At 30.2% G+C, this 16,225-nt stretch overlaps 2 protein-coding genes across 4 annotated transcripts; one reads left to right on the forward strand and one right to left on the reverse strand.

Annotated features, from left to right (window-relative positions):
* Nucleotides 1-3,218: 3,218 nt before the first annotated feature.
* On the forward strand, nt 3,219-10,484 carry LOC127241921 (uncharacterized). 3 transcript variants are annotated; one of them, XM_051261193.1, is made up of 17 exons: nt 3,219-3,309; nt 3,375-3,638; nt 3,740-3,823; nt 5,184-5,324; nt 5,421-5,491; nt 5,821-5,914; nt 6,480-6,557; nt 6,960-7,026; nt 7,183-7,268; nt 7,413-7,463; nt 7,883-7,930; nt 8,040-8,160; nt 8,264-8,444; nt 8,928-9,065; nt 9,153-9,265; nt 9,996-10,061; nt 10,158-10,484. In XM_051261193.1, the coding sequence occupies exons 2-17, from the start codon at nt 3,471-3,473 to the stop codon at nt 10,271-10,273; spliced, it is 1,623 nt and encodes a 540-aa protein (XP_051117150.1). In that variant the 5' UTR covers nt 3,219-3,309; nt 3,375-3,470; the 3' UTR covers nt 10,274-10,484. The 3 variants fall into 3 exon arrangements, with proteins under 3 accessions (XP_051117150.1, XP_051117149.1, XP_051117151.1); XM_051261194.1 differs by having other exon boundaries at nt 3,227-3,309; nt 3,379-3,638; XM_051261192.1 differs by having other exon boundaries at nt 3,221-3,638.
* Nucleotides 10,485-11,480: 996 nt separating this feature from the next.
* Nucleotides 11,481-15,832, reverse strand: LOC127242154 (isocitrate dehydrogenase [NADP]). The gene is made up of 16 exons (XM_051261576.1): nt 15,681-15,832; nt 15,137-15,180; nt 14,923-15,032; nt 14,365-14,402; nt 14,195-14,272; nt 14,062-14,115; nt 13,876-13,977; nt 13,663-13,754; nt 13,462-13,565; nt 13,307-13,375; nt 13,101-13,216; nt 12,969-13,003; nt 12,671-12,813; nt 12,002-12,124; nt 11,821-11,907; nt 11,481-11,732 (listed from the first exon to the last, which is right to left on the reverse strand). Exons 1-15 carry the CDS (start codon nt 15,727-15,729, stop codon nt 11,826-11,828), a joined length of 1,239 nt encoding a protein of 412 aa, XP_051117533.1. The 5' UTR covers nt 15,730-15,832; the 3' UTR covers nt 11,481-11,732; nt 11,821-11,825.
* Nucleotides 15,833-16,225: the final 393 nt, after the last annotated feature.

The following is a 16,225-nucleotide window of genomic DNA, read 5'->3' on the forward strand; positions in this document are numbered from 1 at the left end:
CTTAGGCTTTATTTAAATAGAGAATTGTGAAGTTTAAGAAAAGATAAAAAATAGTAAAATTGAGTATTCAATCTGACATTTCATGAAATAATTGATATTTAATATGATTTATTTAAAAAATTAAAATTATTACGAATGAGTAATATGTCAAAATCTCTTTAAAAAAATAAAAAATAAATAGAAACTTTCATGGAGTATTATTAATAATGTAATTTGAGTTGAATTTCTTCGCTGGAAACAAATAGCAAATTAAAGGTTGAATTTGACCGAGTCAAAATTGCAACTCACTTTTCTAACAACGACTGCGTTCAAATTGAGTTCCTCCTGGTCCTGGACTACACCATTAAATAAATAAATAAATAAATAAAATACATTAACTATGGTTTACTTTTAATTATAGTATAATTTTATCATTTTTAATAAAAATGCATCAAATTTTTATATAAAATATATTTGAAGTTTACTATTTTCTGTCACATATACTATGTCACAATTTTTTCATACTTTAATCATATTTTATAATTTATATATATTTTAAATTTTAAATTAAATTAACTAATTATCTTCATTTTAATTTATAATAATTTATAGTATATTATAAATAATTTTACATATCATATTATTCCTTATTTTTTTGCGTCTACAAAATTACTGACTTTATATCCAAGACAAAATGAGTATTATTTAGTGAATATAAATTAATTTAACATTAGTTTTTATTCCAAAATTTATATACTTTTATGTCCATATAAAGTAACTGTAATTATAATTTACATATTGAATAAATGTTAGTATATAATTTACAAATAAATTTTTAAAAAAATATATATTTATTATTAAAAAATAGAGAGTTTTAAAAATAAATAAATATATTTGTTAATTAAAGGCAGATAAAAATAATAAAATTTTGAGCGGTTTCACGTATAACAAATTAAAAATTTAATTAAATTAATTTATACTTGTTAAATATGTTTATGTTTAATAAATTTATTAAAATAGAAAATGATCATTCAGACGAATTTTAAAGAAAAATGCTCCCTCGTCCCATAACAAAGTATCCATTTTTTCATTTTAGTCTGTCCCATAACAAAAGTATTCATTTCTTTTTTTTAACTGTACTATCTATCTAACATTACAAATAACCTTACAAATTACAATATATTACACAAATGTTACATTTATATTACAAATACTAATAAGGTTATTTTAGTCATTTCTATTTTATTCCTACTATATCCTAATATAATACTAATATTTCTAAAATTACGTACAAAATAGAAATGAATATTTCTTTATGGGATGAAGGAGTATATCATTTCTAACGTTCGGAAAGACTATTTAAACTAAAATTTATATTATTATATATTTAATCAAATAAAATAAACATAATATTTATTAATTTTATAATTATGAGTGCACCCTAAGCATATATATTGGCAGATGTATTTTTATTTACTGTATAATGTATTTTCATATAGTATTGATTATTTTTATTGAACGCCTAATCAATTTTAAAATTCAGATATAATAAAACTGATAATTAAATATAGTTATGGACAAAAGTTTCATTTTCTTAAAAATAATTTATTGATACTAACTATTATTATTATTATTATTATTATTATTATAAATAAATGCATTCTTATATTTTAATAATAATAATAATATATAGTATTTTATATATGTAAATAATAATATTCCTCCCCCCGTTTTAGTATTACACCGACCATATATTAATTGACTTTGAAAAGAACAAAACTAGTATTGGTCGTGTCTACTTAGTCAAATAATAATAATAATACTTACTCTGTCCAATTGAAATATTATTAGTTTTTATTTTTGTCTGTCCCAAAATAAAGTTGTCATTTCTTTAGTAATAGTACTGTCTACTTAACATAATAAATATCATTCCAACTTACACTATATTACACAAATGTCATTAATTTTATATTACACAATACTAACAAAGTATTTTCGTCTTTTTTACTATAACTCATTATAATACTAATATTAAAATATTTACGTGCAAAAAATAAACCACAAGTTTGCACCAGACAGGAGGAAGTAATAATAATAATATATAGTATTTTATATATAAAAATAATAATATTTTCCCTTTAAACTTCAAATTACTACTTTCACACTTCTAATAATAATAATAATAATTACACTTTAAAGAATTAGTAAACTTGTTGACTTTACATAGTCAAATGATACGTTAGCTGTAACAATTTGAAACATTATTTTATTATTTATTTATTTATAATATGATAATTTTTTGTCGTTATTTTTAAGTATATTTTGAGTAAATTCAATTTGATAAAATAAATTACATTAAGCAAATTATATATAGTAGGACATCTAAAGTTTAAATTTATAATTTTATGATAATTATATAATAATAAAATATAATAATAATGATAATTATAATATAATAAAATAATTATAAATTTGATAACTCATTAATTTAGTTAAAATTTAAAAAATTAAAATATATAATATTTTTCTTTTAAAAAAATAACTTGAAACATGAAACGAAATAAGGTAACATGAACAAGAAACTTAGGAACAAAAAAGTATTAAATTTTCTATTATTCAAAAGATATAAAAATCTTATCATTTTGGTCTCAATATAACCAAAATTATCATTTTTGTTCTCAATATAATCAAAACTTATCATTTTTGTCTAAATATAAAATTTTTATCAATTTTAGTTCTAATATAACCAAAATTCATCATTTTTTGTCCAAATATAATCAAACTTTATTTTTTTATCCACTGTCAACAAACCGGATACGAATATGCAGTAAGATTTGTTGCAAGAGGTTGAATTGTTGTCTGCTGCAAACTTTATGAAGAGATTGCACAATCTTACAAGTTCAAGTCAGCATTTTTCGTCATTTTGTTTACATTGGGACAAAAAATAAAGGTTCGATTATATTGGGACAAAAAATATAAGTTTTGGTTATATTGGGACTAAAATTGATAAAAATTTTATATTGAGACAAAAAAATGATAGTTTCGGTTATATTGAAACAAAGAACGATACATTTTAGTTATATTATGACAAAAATGGATAAAATTTTATATTGAGTCAATTTTGGTTATATCGAGACAAAAATAATTTTTTTTCCCAAAAATTTATTTATTTTTTTAAAAAAATAGAAAAACCCTTTCACAAAGCAACATAAACAAAACACATCACATACATTTTCTCGTAAAAAAGAAAAAAAAAATCTAAGTTGGAATGTAGAAACATCCTCAGAGTTGAAGCAAGTTGGACAAGAATTTGACGTTCGATCGTGCTGTGTAAAGCCTACACATCTTCAATTCTTCAAAATTTCGTTGTTGCTGTTGTATTGAATTCTTTTCAGGCAGGAATGGCGTTTTTGGTCAACATTGGATCGATACACCTCAGAGCCAAAACGGTGAGGAGTTCGTAGTTTACAGCTGAAAGGATCTGAGATGAGATGACGTTATATACAGCTTTCAAATCAGCCGCCAAAACCTCCGCCTATTTGCTGTCCGCCGCCGCCTCCGCCGCCCTAGCCTATAATTCCTTCGACGCTGCTAGAACGCTCGATTTCTCCTCCGCCGTCCTCCATGGCGCCGCGCGCTCTTCCCGCGCTCTATTCTCTGTAATTTCAGACTTCTGTAACTGTTACTCGGTGTAATTTCAGAATCCAAATCTGAAATCGTGTCTACCATATCACAATTTCGTTTTACTGTGTTTCTGCAGATTACTTCGTGCGTGGTTGATTACAAGTGTTCGTTGTACGGTTTGCCTGCCGGTAGTGATGAGTTCGGGCTCGCATTGGCTGAGGTTTTTTGATCGACGCCTTATGTTTGCTGGTTTCAATTGATCTTTTGATGCTCTGCTGTTTTTGGTATTCTTATATGGTTTCAATATGTTTTCATTAATTGAAAGTGTTGTTGTTGTTGTTAATCTACGCTTTATTTACATATAATGGTAAACCATTTTAATGAATTGGGAACATATGCATTTCATATCGTAAGCATAAGGTGGCCATGTCGATATGGTAAAAATGTAATTTACAAATGGGGATAGTACAAGCGTTCGAAATTTCGATTTCTCAAGTGGTGGAGCAGTTTATTGTTCACTTTTTAAGTAACCTATCCTGCCGAAATTGATTTTGCTAAAATGATTTTGTATATAGAATGGAACTATTCAAATCTTGAAGCTTGGGGAAGTTTAATTATCTGAGTTTAGGAATGCTGCTGTTGACATGTTTCTCAGGAGCTTAACTGCTTAAGGGTATCGGCAGGCTATCTTATATGATCATAGACTAGATCCATGAAATATGTTGGTGGACTCCCGTGTGTACATAAATAAATAAATACTGATGCATATCCCTAACAACTTAAACTTTTAGGTGAGACGGTCATTTACTTATTTATTTACAAGCGGGAGTCCACCAACAAAATGTGAGCACCTTCTCAAACTTCTCGAGAGGCCATCCAATTTAAAATTGTGCTAGAGCAAGTAGATTAATTTTAGAGTTCTTTTAAGTAGGCTCTGTCGAAAAAAAATTTGCATATAGTTAGATATGAGTAGAGTCTAATTAATCCTTTTAAATTTCATTCCAATCTCAGAGTATTACACATTTTCTACTCGTTGCTGCTGACTAAGATAGATTCTATGGATGCTGTTGTTGGTATTTACGTTAGATGTATAAATTTCAATTTTGGTTTAGTTCCTTTTTTTGCTAATCATCTTCCTTGCTTCGTCATATATAAAAGCACATTACTTCATAGCTAAGGCTTTGAACTTGCACGACAAATATTAACTATAGATGTTTTGTTTGCAAGGGTGGAATGGTGACAGTGTGTTATGAATTGTAGACCATTAATGCCTTTTGTGTCAAAACTTGCATAACTTTGAGCCTGTTCATATGGTAATATATTATCTGATTGTGAGTGGGTGTATTACCTGATCTGATTGTTTTTGGAAGAATTGGAATTTTGAAGAGAGGTTTATAGTTATTGCTTCCCGTCTGTGAGAAAACAATGCTCTGTATGAATGTAATTACATACATTTATACAACTAAGCCCCTGAGCCCGGAAGTGATCACCACTCACTGTGGAAAAAGTATCCTTTACTTTTGATGCTTTTGTTAGATTATGCCTTTTTAAATTTCTAAAATTTATTATCATCGTTTAAGGTTCATCTGAGATCAGCAAAGAAGATTTTAAAGCTATGTGATGCAAACAAAGGTTTCTATGTCAAAGCTGGTCAGTTTGTTGCTGCCGTGCGCCAAGTTCCCAGAGAGTACTCATCAATACTTTCATCTTTACAAGATCAGGTTTTAGTCTTTTTATATTTATGAAGCTGCAACAATTTTTTTTGAACATATTCATTCTGTTCTTTTTGAAGATATTCATTCTTGGTTATGCTTTAGGCAGTTCCTTGTGATTTTGAAGCCATCAAAGAAATTATAATCAAGAATTTGGGGAAGGATTTGCCAGAGATGTAAGTTTTGACAATTTGATTCACATGGTATTTTCTAAGAGCTTAACTTGGCGCCTGTCTGGAAATGCCATTTTCCTACCTGAATGATTGCATCAGTGCTTATTCTATTTTACTTTATTTTTTGAAATTCTTGTTTTGGTTCAATGCTAGTGATATTGTGGTGTATAGTAGACATCAGTGTGATGTGTAGGTGTATTGAGGTTCAGTAATCAAAACTACTGCAAAAGGAGTAGGGTTCGAACTTGGACTGATTTTTTTGAACTTGGCATGATAGCAATTTTCGTTGGGTTCAAAAAACACTAGTTGATTTGAAAACTAATGAATCTCAGATTCCTTGAATTTGATGAGCAACCAGTAGCTGCAGCTTCCATTGCTCAAGTACACCATGCATTATTGAAAGATCATCAAGAAGTTGCAGTCAAGGTGATTATAATCAGCTGAGCTAATGTCTATTTTGATGTATGTATCCTTTTCCTTTAAAATCACACCCTTGAATGAATACCAATTAGTCATCATTGAACGAGTTTTGAAATATCTATGATGGTTCAATTGGCTTCATTGCTGGTAGTTGTTTTATGATTTAGGTGGATTTACATTTCCCTAAACTAGTCATGTTGGCAGCAATACTATTTTCCTGTTATGGTGTAAGTGTTTCATCTAGATGCTATCCACTGCAGATTGATCCATGCACTTAGTTCTTTTTTTTTTTTTTTTGATCCATGCACTTAGTTGTGGCCATTTCATCAAGATGCAAACTAACTTACAAGTTAATAATGCTGGTGTTCTTTAATCTTACATTACAATATTAGAGTTTGAAATGGATTTGGCTAAGACTAATTAATGTACATTTGGATATATCTGTTTCGTATTTGCTATAAATTAGCCTATGCTAGCTTTACATGGCCTGATTTTTTTTCTTATTTTAGTGCATATGACTAATCTCAATGATTTGTGTGGCTAAATTTTTATTTTTCTGTTTAAACTACAGGTCCAATATCCAGGACTAGAGTACCAAATTAAATTTGATCTCACAACTATGGCCTTCCTATCAAGATCAGTTTCATGGGTGAGATTTTGGGTGTGTTCTTTAAGGTTTGGATTTGGGTTTGGGGTATAAGAATAGTAAAATTTTGAATTGAAATCGTATTTGACGTGATATAGATAGGTGTTCGGGGTGATGTATTGAATGGAATATCGATTTTTTTGGTAATATATTAAATAAAAAATAGGTATTTGATTTGATGATTTAGAACTAGAACTTAAAGAAACAGAGCCTTGATGCTTCATTTAGTTAAACTTATTGAGCTTTCTAATTGTGTGTGTGTGTGTATATATATATTTATAAAAAGAGAGATAGAGACATTTGGAATAGAGGAGAAACTTCTAGCAGTCAATTTCTGGAATTATCTAGGCTATATTGTTTGAGTTAAACGCAGTTGAATGTTGATTATTTCAAAATTTTCTTCAGTTTTTCCCAGAATACAGGTTTCAGTGGTTAGTATCAGAATTTTCGAAGTCTATATCTTCTGAACTTGGTGAGTAAATGGTTATACTTCCAGCACACTATACATTGAAGTAAATATTTCATTTGTTGGATAAGTAGATGAAAAATTCTATCTTGCCTGAATTATGCTGAGATTTCAAGCATGACTTAAACTAAAAAGATCGAATCCTTTTTTATTTCTCCGCAGATTTCATTCAGGAGGCTAAAAACTCAGAAAGAGCAGCAAACAATTTTAAAAAGAACAAGAGCATCAGGATCCCACAAGTTTATTGGGTATTATACTTAATCATTGGCTTTATAGATAAATATGTCAGCATTATAAAAGATTAATACTTACGCCTTCTAATTCTGTATATCGAGGCTGAAGTTATTTGTTTGTTTTTATCTTAACAGCTCCTACCGTGATCATGTTTTCAGGATTTCACTAGCAGCCAGGTTTTGACTATGCAGTTTTGTGAAGGGCACAAGGTAATTTACTAAATCCTAATGTTCAATACAATTCGAAGCCTTCGAAAATTATATGTACTTGGATTGTGCCTAAGAATATGATTATGAAAACCTTTTTTGTCCACATTATTCTAGAAATGATACCATGTTGTCGATGGTTTTACAAAAATTTTCCTTATTTCTATTTTACATTTGGGGTGCTTCTATCAGGATTTATTTGGTTTTGGTTTGAAAAATGATTTGAAATGAGGTGTTCAATTTGAATTTTTATTTAAATAATATTTTGATGTGATATTTTGAGAGAAAAATAGTATATTTTTATTAATAACCTTAAGGAGTAAATAGTGATGACTTCAGTTTGAAGTCACAACCAAACACACCCTTAGTAATCAGTTGCTTTCCGGTAACTTATTGTTCACCGGACATACCTTGCCTTTCAGGTTGATGACTTGGAATTCTTGAACCGCAATGGAATAAGTCCACTTGAGGTTTGTTCATGGAAGTATAGTTATAACAATGTGTTATTCAAGGCTAATATCCCACTAGTTTCTTACTATTCGATTAAACATGAATTTAGAACACTCCACCAAAATGCAGGTTGCAAAAAGGCTCGTAGATGTGTTTGCGGAGATGATTTTTGTCCATGGTTTTTTGCACGGAGATCCACATCCCGGAAATATCTTAGTTTCACCAGGAGGGCCGAATGGCTTCACATTAGGTACACAGAAGCCTACATATTCAAATATTTCATTTTCTTGTATGAGAAACTTTATCAACTTCTTAAACTGAAATTCTTATTTACGAAACACAATTAAATGTAGTCGTTCTGGATCATGGGATCTATAAACAGTTATCTGAAGATTTCAGAAAGAACTATTGCCGTCTCTGGGAAGCATTAATTATGCTGGATTCACATAAGATACAGCAGCTCGGCGACACTTTTGGAGTCGGGAAATATGCTAGATACTTTCCTGTTATATTTACCGGACGAACCATCAACAGGTGACACTCTTTAAGTTTATTTCTTGATTTAAATCTCTTGGTACACATTACAGCAACAGTAAAATATTTGGCTCTGTTTTTGAAAAAGTTACTGTTGTCTAATAGCGTCAAAAAGTTTAAAATGTTTCGTCCATCCGTCAAATTTATTTCCACTTTCTTTTTAGTCCGTCCATTAAATTTATCCCATTACTAATTTTGGCAAAGTCAATAAACCAACATTTAATTATTACCTTCCGTTAAACACTTATTTACAACAGATACTACCAACTTTATTATATTCTCTTTTAATTTACTTTACTTTCTAACTAAACTTCCAAAAAACTTCAACTATCTATTACTTTTTTAACAAAATATTTAATTTTTTTTAATCTCCGTGCCGGACCAAAGTAGGCTAATTTTAATATCCGGAGGGAGTATCTATGTAAATAAAGTCTTTGTCTGTGGAACTAATGCACGTTCTTTATATGCAAAATTTTTTTAAAGCAAATCGGCGCTTGGGAGAGGAATGTCGCCTGAAGAAAAAAGATATCTAAGAGAGGATCTGAAGTCTCTAAAAATGGAAGATGTATCTTCCTTCATGGAATCGCTTCCCCCGGATTTTCTTATAGTGTTGCGGACAGAGTAAGAATTGTCAGCTCTTTAAGCTTTTAATTAGAGGCGAATGATCGATCTTTGTAACATATATGGCTTACTTTTGATTCCCTACAGTGGGCTTCTAAGGTCTTTGATCAGCAAATTAGGCGCACCTCAGCGTATTCGACTTCTTAGCTACGCCAAATATGCTTTGCGTGGTCTCAATGCAGAAACGGCCTCTGAATCAGGTAAGCGTCGCTGCAATATACTATTTCAATATGAATCATTGCTTCTTAGCTATGCCAAATACATTTATGCATTACGATTGTCTCGCTTCAGTATATTTCAATACTTCATCTGTCATCTAATTGTGTGCTCATTTCGAGAGCTCGAGTTTTAAGAAAAATAGATAATTTTTTTTTTACTAGGAATTAAATTTAGATGACAAAAAAAAAAAGAAAAAGAAGGTTTTCTAAAACAATACATTAGTCTGGATGACAGAGGGAGTATAATTTTAAAACACTTTCCGTTTACTTGTGATTGTTTATTTATTATATTTAATTTCATTACTATTCAACTCTATTGATTACTTCTAAAAAAATACACTATTTTTCATCGCAAAATGTGACATTCAAACCAAAACCAAAGGTTTTCTTTGAGGTTTTGATTGAGTTTGAAAGTTTGAATTTTTATTCAAATAATATATGATATGATACTTTATGAGAGAAAATTATTTATTTTTCAAGGAACACGGATTTGTACAAATAGCATAAAATTGACAAGAAACCATAAAGGAACACTCTAGTCTTTTAGTTGGACTATGTTCTTTTTGAAGTGTTTTTTCTTCAACATTTTCCTTTTATTGATTTTCGTCATTTTTTTATAAAAATATATTAATTTATGTCACAAAACATCATATCATTTTTATATACATGTGTTAAATTGAGTAACGACTAGTTCTCTTTTCTTTTTTGTTAGATTATGCGGCACTTGTTTCTGGATTCAAGACGAGCATTAAATATATACGACTGAAGTTCCTCTTAAGTAAGATTGCATCGTTATATATATGCTTTGTGGCGTCTTTTGGTTTGGTTACGGAGGAAGAAAATGAAATGAAATGAAATTTTACGTCGACTGCAGAAGCCATGGAGTTTATTGCATACTTGAATGACGTGAGACAGGCATTGACTACGAGGTTAAGACAGTTAATGCTGTCTGCCGGAGATCGAATTCGAGGTATGGTGCTCGCCAGGTAAGTGAATTGCCCGTGTTTCCGATGGGATGGGCTATGATCAGTGATTCGATTCGACAAAAAGGTGAGTTTCTTTTGATACATTTGCATGTGAAAGTTTTTTTACTGTATAATATTATTGCACAGTATTATCATATTGCATATATCTTTTCAATTGCAATATAATTTTTAAAATATTTAAAATATATTTACTTCATCCCACATATCATGTTATATTTTTGTTCATCTCAATCCTTTTGAGAAATATTTTATATTTTAAATTTTATAATTTATTAATTTTTTTATTAAACTAATTAGTTATTTTAATAATTTATAAGAATTTATATTATATTAAATTAAATTTTATTAATATATTTTAAATTATTTATTAATTATATTCTTCTTAAATTCTTATATCTACAATAAATTTGTCACCATTATTTAAGCAGAGGGAGTATATTTTAATTTTTTTTAATTATATATATATTAAATTTATATTAAAACTCAATATAATTATTTACATAAAATAATATCACAATTCATTATTATTAATTAATTAAATATTCATATCTTAAATACTGTCAAAGAAAGTCAATTGTCTTGAAAGAAAAGAGTATATACTATTATTTATATACAAAATATTATACATCTAATCATGACTTTAGGTTTCACAAAATATAGGAAAGACACACCGGAACACACCATTTTGGATTCTTTCTATTGATGGCTTATTTGTATTGAATTAAATTCAGATCAATGTTAAATAACAGAAAAATTCCAAAGTATGGAATGGTTTTGCTTATTGTGAATGAACAATAGAAAAAAGTATGTTCTTTTTTAATTTGATTTAGACAAAATGGAAGGTATATTTATACATATATATATATATATGTGTGGCGGATCCTAAGATGATTGAGTCAAATTAGCATGATACTGATTTAATCCAATCGGCATATATGTAACAAAAGTATACAATATATAAAATTTTAACCATTCTGTACGGGCACCAAATCTCTTCCAACAATATATATTATAGTTCCTTGGGTCTTCCAAATTTATATTCATTCCCTTTGTAAATATTATATGCCTTCACTATACATGCTGATTCGACTCAAACAACACCATATCCGCGCCCATATATATATATATACACATATAAAATGCTCCTAAAATAAATAACAGTATTACAATGGCAATGGAACAAAATCAGAATCTAATCCAACAGATTCAGGTAAAAGCAAATAGTTCTAGTTCACATTAAGCAGAAAATTTTCATGTCTTCACATATAAATTATAGTCTAATCCAACAATTAAAGTCCAAATGCAGCAAGAAAAAGCACAGGCAAGAATTGCAGCATGCATCTTTATTCACCAGTAATTTTTCATAACAATGTGTTCCGGTAAAGGTAAAGAAGTAACTTACCGTGGCTTTGTAACATTTTCAGGGAATATCCAGATCCGCCACACCAGTAAAACATTTTGCCCTGCAAAGATAAAAAACCGAGCATAAATTAAGATGAATGGCTGTGGTGTCAGACAGTTAGAAAATATGGTAAGGATGGGCATACGTACAATTTTCAAGAAGAAAGTCTGGCGTTGAGCTCATCGGCAACTGCGACAATGAATTCTTCGGTATTCAGATACTGGCTTCTGGAGAGCCTACAACATCAAAATAGAGGATCGATTGTTAGATGCTAAGAGAAAATTTATTGATAATGAAAGTTCGAGAAAGGAAATCGGGGGATGATGATACTTGGAGCCATGGATGATGAGTGCAAGATCCTTTGTCATCTTTCCAGATTCGACAACACCAATACAAGCTGCTTCTAGCTTCTCGGTGAACTCCAAGAGCTTCGCATTGTTATCCAACTTGGCCCTAAGTTGTTAATTGTATTCATCGATGTTACATATATATCTCGAGGAACTCTAAATTGTACAAAAATGGTGTGGTAACAAACAAGTTTAATTAAGTATGGCTAGTTTGAAGATACACATAAATTGCAAAGTGTTTGTTTGGAGGTTTGGATTTTGAGTTGAGATTTGAATAGTAAAAATTTTGAATTGGAATAGTTGTATGATGTGATATAAATAGGTGTTGACGTAAATATAAAAAAATAAAAAATAGGTATTTGATTTGATGTTTAAGAGAGAAGAATTTGATTAATAGTAGATTTTGGAAATAATCCCCCAAACAAACATACCCAGTTCAATAGAAAATGTTTAAAAGATTAGTTTAAGAAAGATAACAAATTAACACCTTTTTTAAAAATAAACTCCAACGTGAAAAACATCGATAATCACTAAAAAAAATATTTAAGAATATATATTTTTTTAATTTTTCTATTGGGGTTCTATTAATTTGTATCTCACAAAGGACTAATTTCTTATGTACTGAATAAAATAAAATAATTAAGCAAATTACCTGTGTGCAAGCCCACGAGTCCAAGCAAATATTGAGGCAATGCTGTTTGTGCTGGTTTCTCCTCCTTTTTGATGAACCCTGTAGTGACGGGTAACAGTTCCATGGGCTGCTTCGGCTTCGATTGTCTTACCATCAGGGCACACCTGAAACGAAACCAGCAAAACTTCCAATCAGACACCATAGTTAAGTGCCATAAGTTTCTGAGATTGAGGACACATGTTCTCTAATAGAAGATATGGAAATGAGCTTCAGCAATACATTGTGGCGAAAGTGTTTTCTGTAGACAATAAAAACATACCAACACGGAGGTCATCAGCCCGAGAGATCCAAATCCTGCAAAAATATCATTAAGAAAATTGAAGTTTATTCAACATGAAACAAAAAATTCAGACATATATAGATGTATATATATATATATGTATATCTATGCCTTGTGCCAAGAAATCGCTCTGTACATCTCCATCATAGTTCTTGCAAGCCCACACGTAACCCCCTTCGCTCTTGAGAGCATATGCAACCATATCATCAATTAGACGGTGTTCGTACCTGAATAGTTTAAGCCATACAGTTGCAATTACAGGCGAAATTTGAACATGTGCTCAATATATAATTGAACACAGCTGATTACATGCTTACCATATTCCTGCTTCCTCAAACTTTGATTTCCAGCTGGCTTCATAAACTTCTTGGAATATGTCCTTGAATCTTTATTTTAAAAAGAAAAATTATATAATTGAAGAATAAGCAGATGAAAATTTACAAAGATAAAATTAGGGTCTTTAATAGCATACCTTCCATCATACTTCTTAAGAATGGTGTTCTTTGTGCTAAGATACAATGGCCACTTTTTCTGGTATGCGGTATTCATTGAAGCATCAGCAAATGCACGGATGGACTGTACCCACAACATGGCATCGTAAAATTAGATATTAATCACAGGTGAAATCTTTAATGGACAAGCAATTTTTAAATTCAGAAAAATAAAAACAAACCTCGTCTGTGTTGTACATTGATAAAGCAACCCCACCCTCACCCGTGAAATTGTAGACTTCAAGTTCAGTCTTCTCATCCTTCCCTTCTGGCACTATACAAACCAAATATCAATTGGTTAACATCTATGTAGTGAAATACAAAGAGAAGGAGAGATAGATACGACAAATATCAGTTTGTTCAACAATAACATCACAAGTCAAATGAGACAGTACCAAAAACAAGTTTAAGCTTTCCGGGGCCTTTGATTACGGTATCAGTAGCGCGGTATTGATCTCCAAAAGCATGCCTTCCAATACAGATTGGTTTTGTCCATCCTAAAACAAGATAAACAATACATTATTACCACTGAATAATATAAAAAGAGGGTAAAACAAAACAAAAGGGGTTACAAAAATTACCCGGGACAAGACGGGGAACATTTTTGCAGAGAATGGGTTCTCTGAAGACAGTGCCTGCATGAAGAAGGGCCTATTAGTGGCTACCATTCGTTTCAATAAACATTGCTCATTGGTAAGAAAACGAAAAACTCACCATTCAGAATATTTCTGATTGTACCATTCGGACTTTTCCACATGGACTTCAAACTGAACTCCTTCACACGGGCTTCGTCTGAAATAATCACATTTTGATAGCTTTTCAGTAACTAAATATATGAAGACATAACCAAAACAAGAACATTCCACAATTTAAAGCTGACTCACCAGGAGTGATAGTTGCACACTTAATTGCCACATTATACCTGCAGTTTCAAACATAAGAACTTGTAAATAAGGTGATACTTGCAGATGCATCTTCATTTCACTTCTAGCTAAAATAAAAATCTAAATAATTTATAAATATCTTCAAATTACAACATTACAATAATTTTTACAAAAATGAGTTAATATTGGAAAGGGAGATTCCACAACTAAATTTTGTTAAAAACATTTCAGAAGCTTATCATAGAAACATAACTGATGGAAGATGTTGAGGAGACTCAGCTATCGTCATCAATGAAAATATAATCAGTTATTAAATTGCCTAAAGAAGAATCATCTTTCTTTTTCAAGAGAAATCCAAAAAGCTACTGGAAGCACCCCAAAGTGCTTTATTGTTTTCGACAGTTAGAAATACAAGCAAAAACCTGCAAGTCATATACTTTTTTCAAGGAAAAGCACGAAATATTTTCTCAAGTTGTTGCACAAAATGGCCAAAACAAGAAATGCCACCAAAGGAGGGCCCAGATTCGCTATCGAGAAGAAATACAACAGATTACATACTTGAGAGTAGCTTCTGCACTTTCCACTGTAACTTTATCATCAGTAGCGTCTCGGTGTTCAAGGCCAAGGTCAAAGTACTTTATATCCAACTCCAAGAATGGCAGAATCAACTACAGAACAACACACCGATATTATTATGTATTCACACTAATAAATCTTAGGCTTCTGATAGAAAACATATAAAATGCATCAAGCAAAAGTTCTTATTCATCACCTTGTCCTTGATGAGCTTCCATATAACTCTGGTCATCTCATCTCCTGAAAGTTAAAGATATATCAATTATATTAACTACTGTATAAAATACAATTAAGGAATAGAGATGGAGAGACAGACAGTGAGAGCAAACACATCATGGAAAATTTCTTCAAATCACAAGTTCAACTCAGTCAAACACAAATATTATTTTATGAATACATAAATAAACAATTACTGAAAAAAAAATCCATCGATAACGCATAGCTTTGACTCAAATTCAACTGAACAAATCAACAGAACTTCTCTCAGCAGTGTTGAAGAAAAATATCATTCATCGATTTTGCTTTCTTCTCGGATCCAACTTAAAATAAAGAACAGTTCATTTATTCATCGATTTTCGTTTTCTCCTCTGATCCAACTCAAAACTTCGCAGCGCAAACAAACACGATCTCAATCTGGTTGCTAACACACAATCAATAAACCAGATCTAAACACCACACACTCAAAAAAAGAAAAAGAAAAATCCGAAAGAAAGAAATAAGCAGAGATCGGAAACACTAACCGTCCATCTCAACAATAGGATTGGCGACCTTGATCTTCTCGAACGCCATTTCGCCTGATTCAGCTTCTACAGAGCAGCAGCAAATGTGAAAGAAGAAATGCAGAAAGGTAGGTGAATGGGCGACTGACCCGAGGGCTTTCTTTATATTTGAAATTTTCTTTTTATGAAAAAAAAAAAATAGTACAAAAGTTTTAATTAAATAATGAGAGTGGTTCACTGACGTTTGAAATAAATAAATAGATATTAAATATAATGGTAAAATAAATACTCCCTCATCACTTATTATTAGTATTTATTAATTAATAAAAGCTTATACTCCCTTCTTCCCAAAAAGAAATATTCATTTATTTTTTTATGTGATATAGTAAAAATAAAATAGTAATAAAAATTGAGTACAATATTATAAAATGGCTAATAGTAAAAAAAATATTCACTTTGTTCGTGTCTAAAGTTATATTTACTTTTTATTGTATTTAACATTAAAAATATCTTTATATTTGTATAATCTTTTGTACAAATGTCATTATAAGACACTAATAAAAATA

This window comes from Andrographis paniculata, unplaced genomic scaffold, assembly GCF_009805555.1.
Source record: "Andrographis paniculata isolate CXL003 unplaced genomic scaffold, ASM980555v1 Contig86END, whole genome shotgun sequence".
In the NCBI taxonomy this organism is placed as follows: Eukaryota; Viridiplantae; Streptophyta; class Magnoliopsida; order Lamiales; family Acanthaceae; genus Andrographis; species Andrographis paniculata.

What these genes read in the sequence shown, in the direction of transcription:
- LOC127241921 (XM_051261193.1), top strand. Translation starts at nt 3,471, where the DNA reads ATGACGTTATATACAGCTTTCAAATCAGCCGCCAAAACCTCCGCCTAT. An exon ending in TTTCATCTTTACAAGATCAG is followed by an intron (nt 5,325 to 5,420) that starts GTTTTAGTCTTT and finishes GTTATGCTTTAG; the next exon opens with GCAGTTCCTTGTGATTTTGA. An exon ending in GTCTATATCTTCTGAACTTG is followed by an intron (nt 7,027 to 7,182) that starts GTGAGTAAATGG and finishes ATTTCTCCGCAG; the next exon opens with ATTTCATTCAGGAGGCTAAA.
- LOC127242154 (XM_051261576.1), bottom strand. Translation starts at nt 15,729, where the DNA reads ATGGCGTTCGAGAAGATCAAGGTCGCCAATCCTATTGTTGAGATGGAC. An exon ending in GGAAGCTCATCAAGGACAAG is followed by an intron (nt 15,033 to 15,136) that starts GTGATGAATAAG and finishes GTTGTTCTGTAG; the next exon opens with TTGATTCTGCCATTCTTGGA. An exon ending in GTGTGCAACTATCACTCCTG is followed by an intron (nt 14,273 to 14,364) that starts GTGAGTCAGCTT and finishes TGATTATTTCAG; the next exon opens with ACGAAGCCCGTGTGAAGGAG.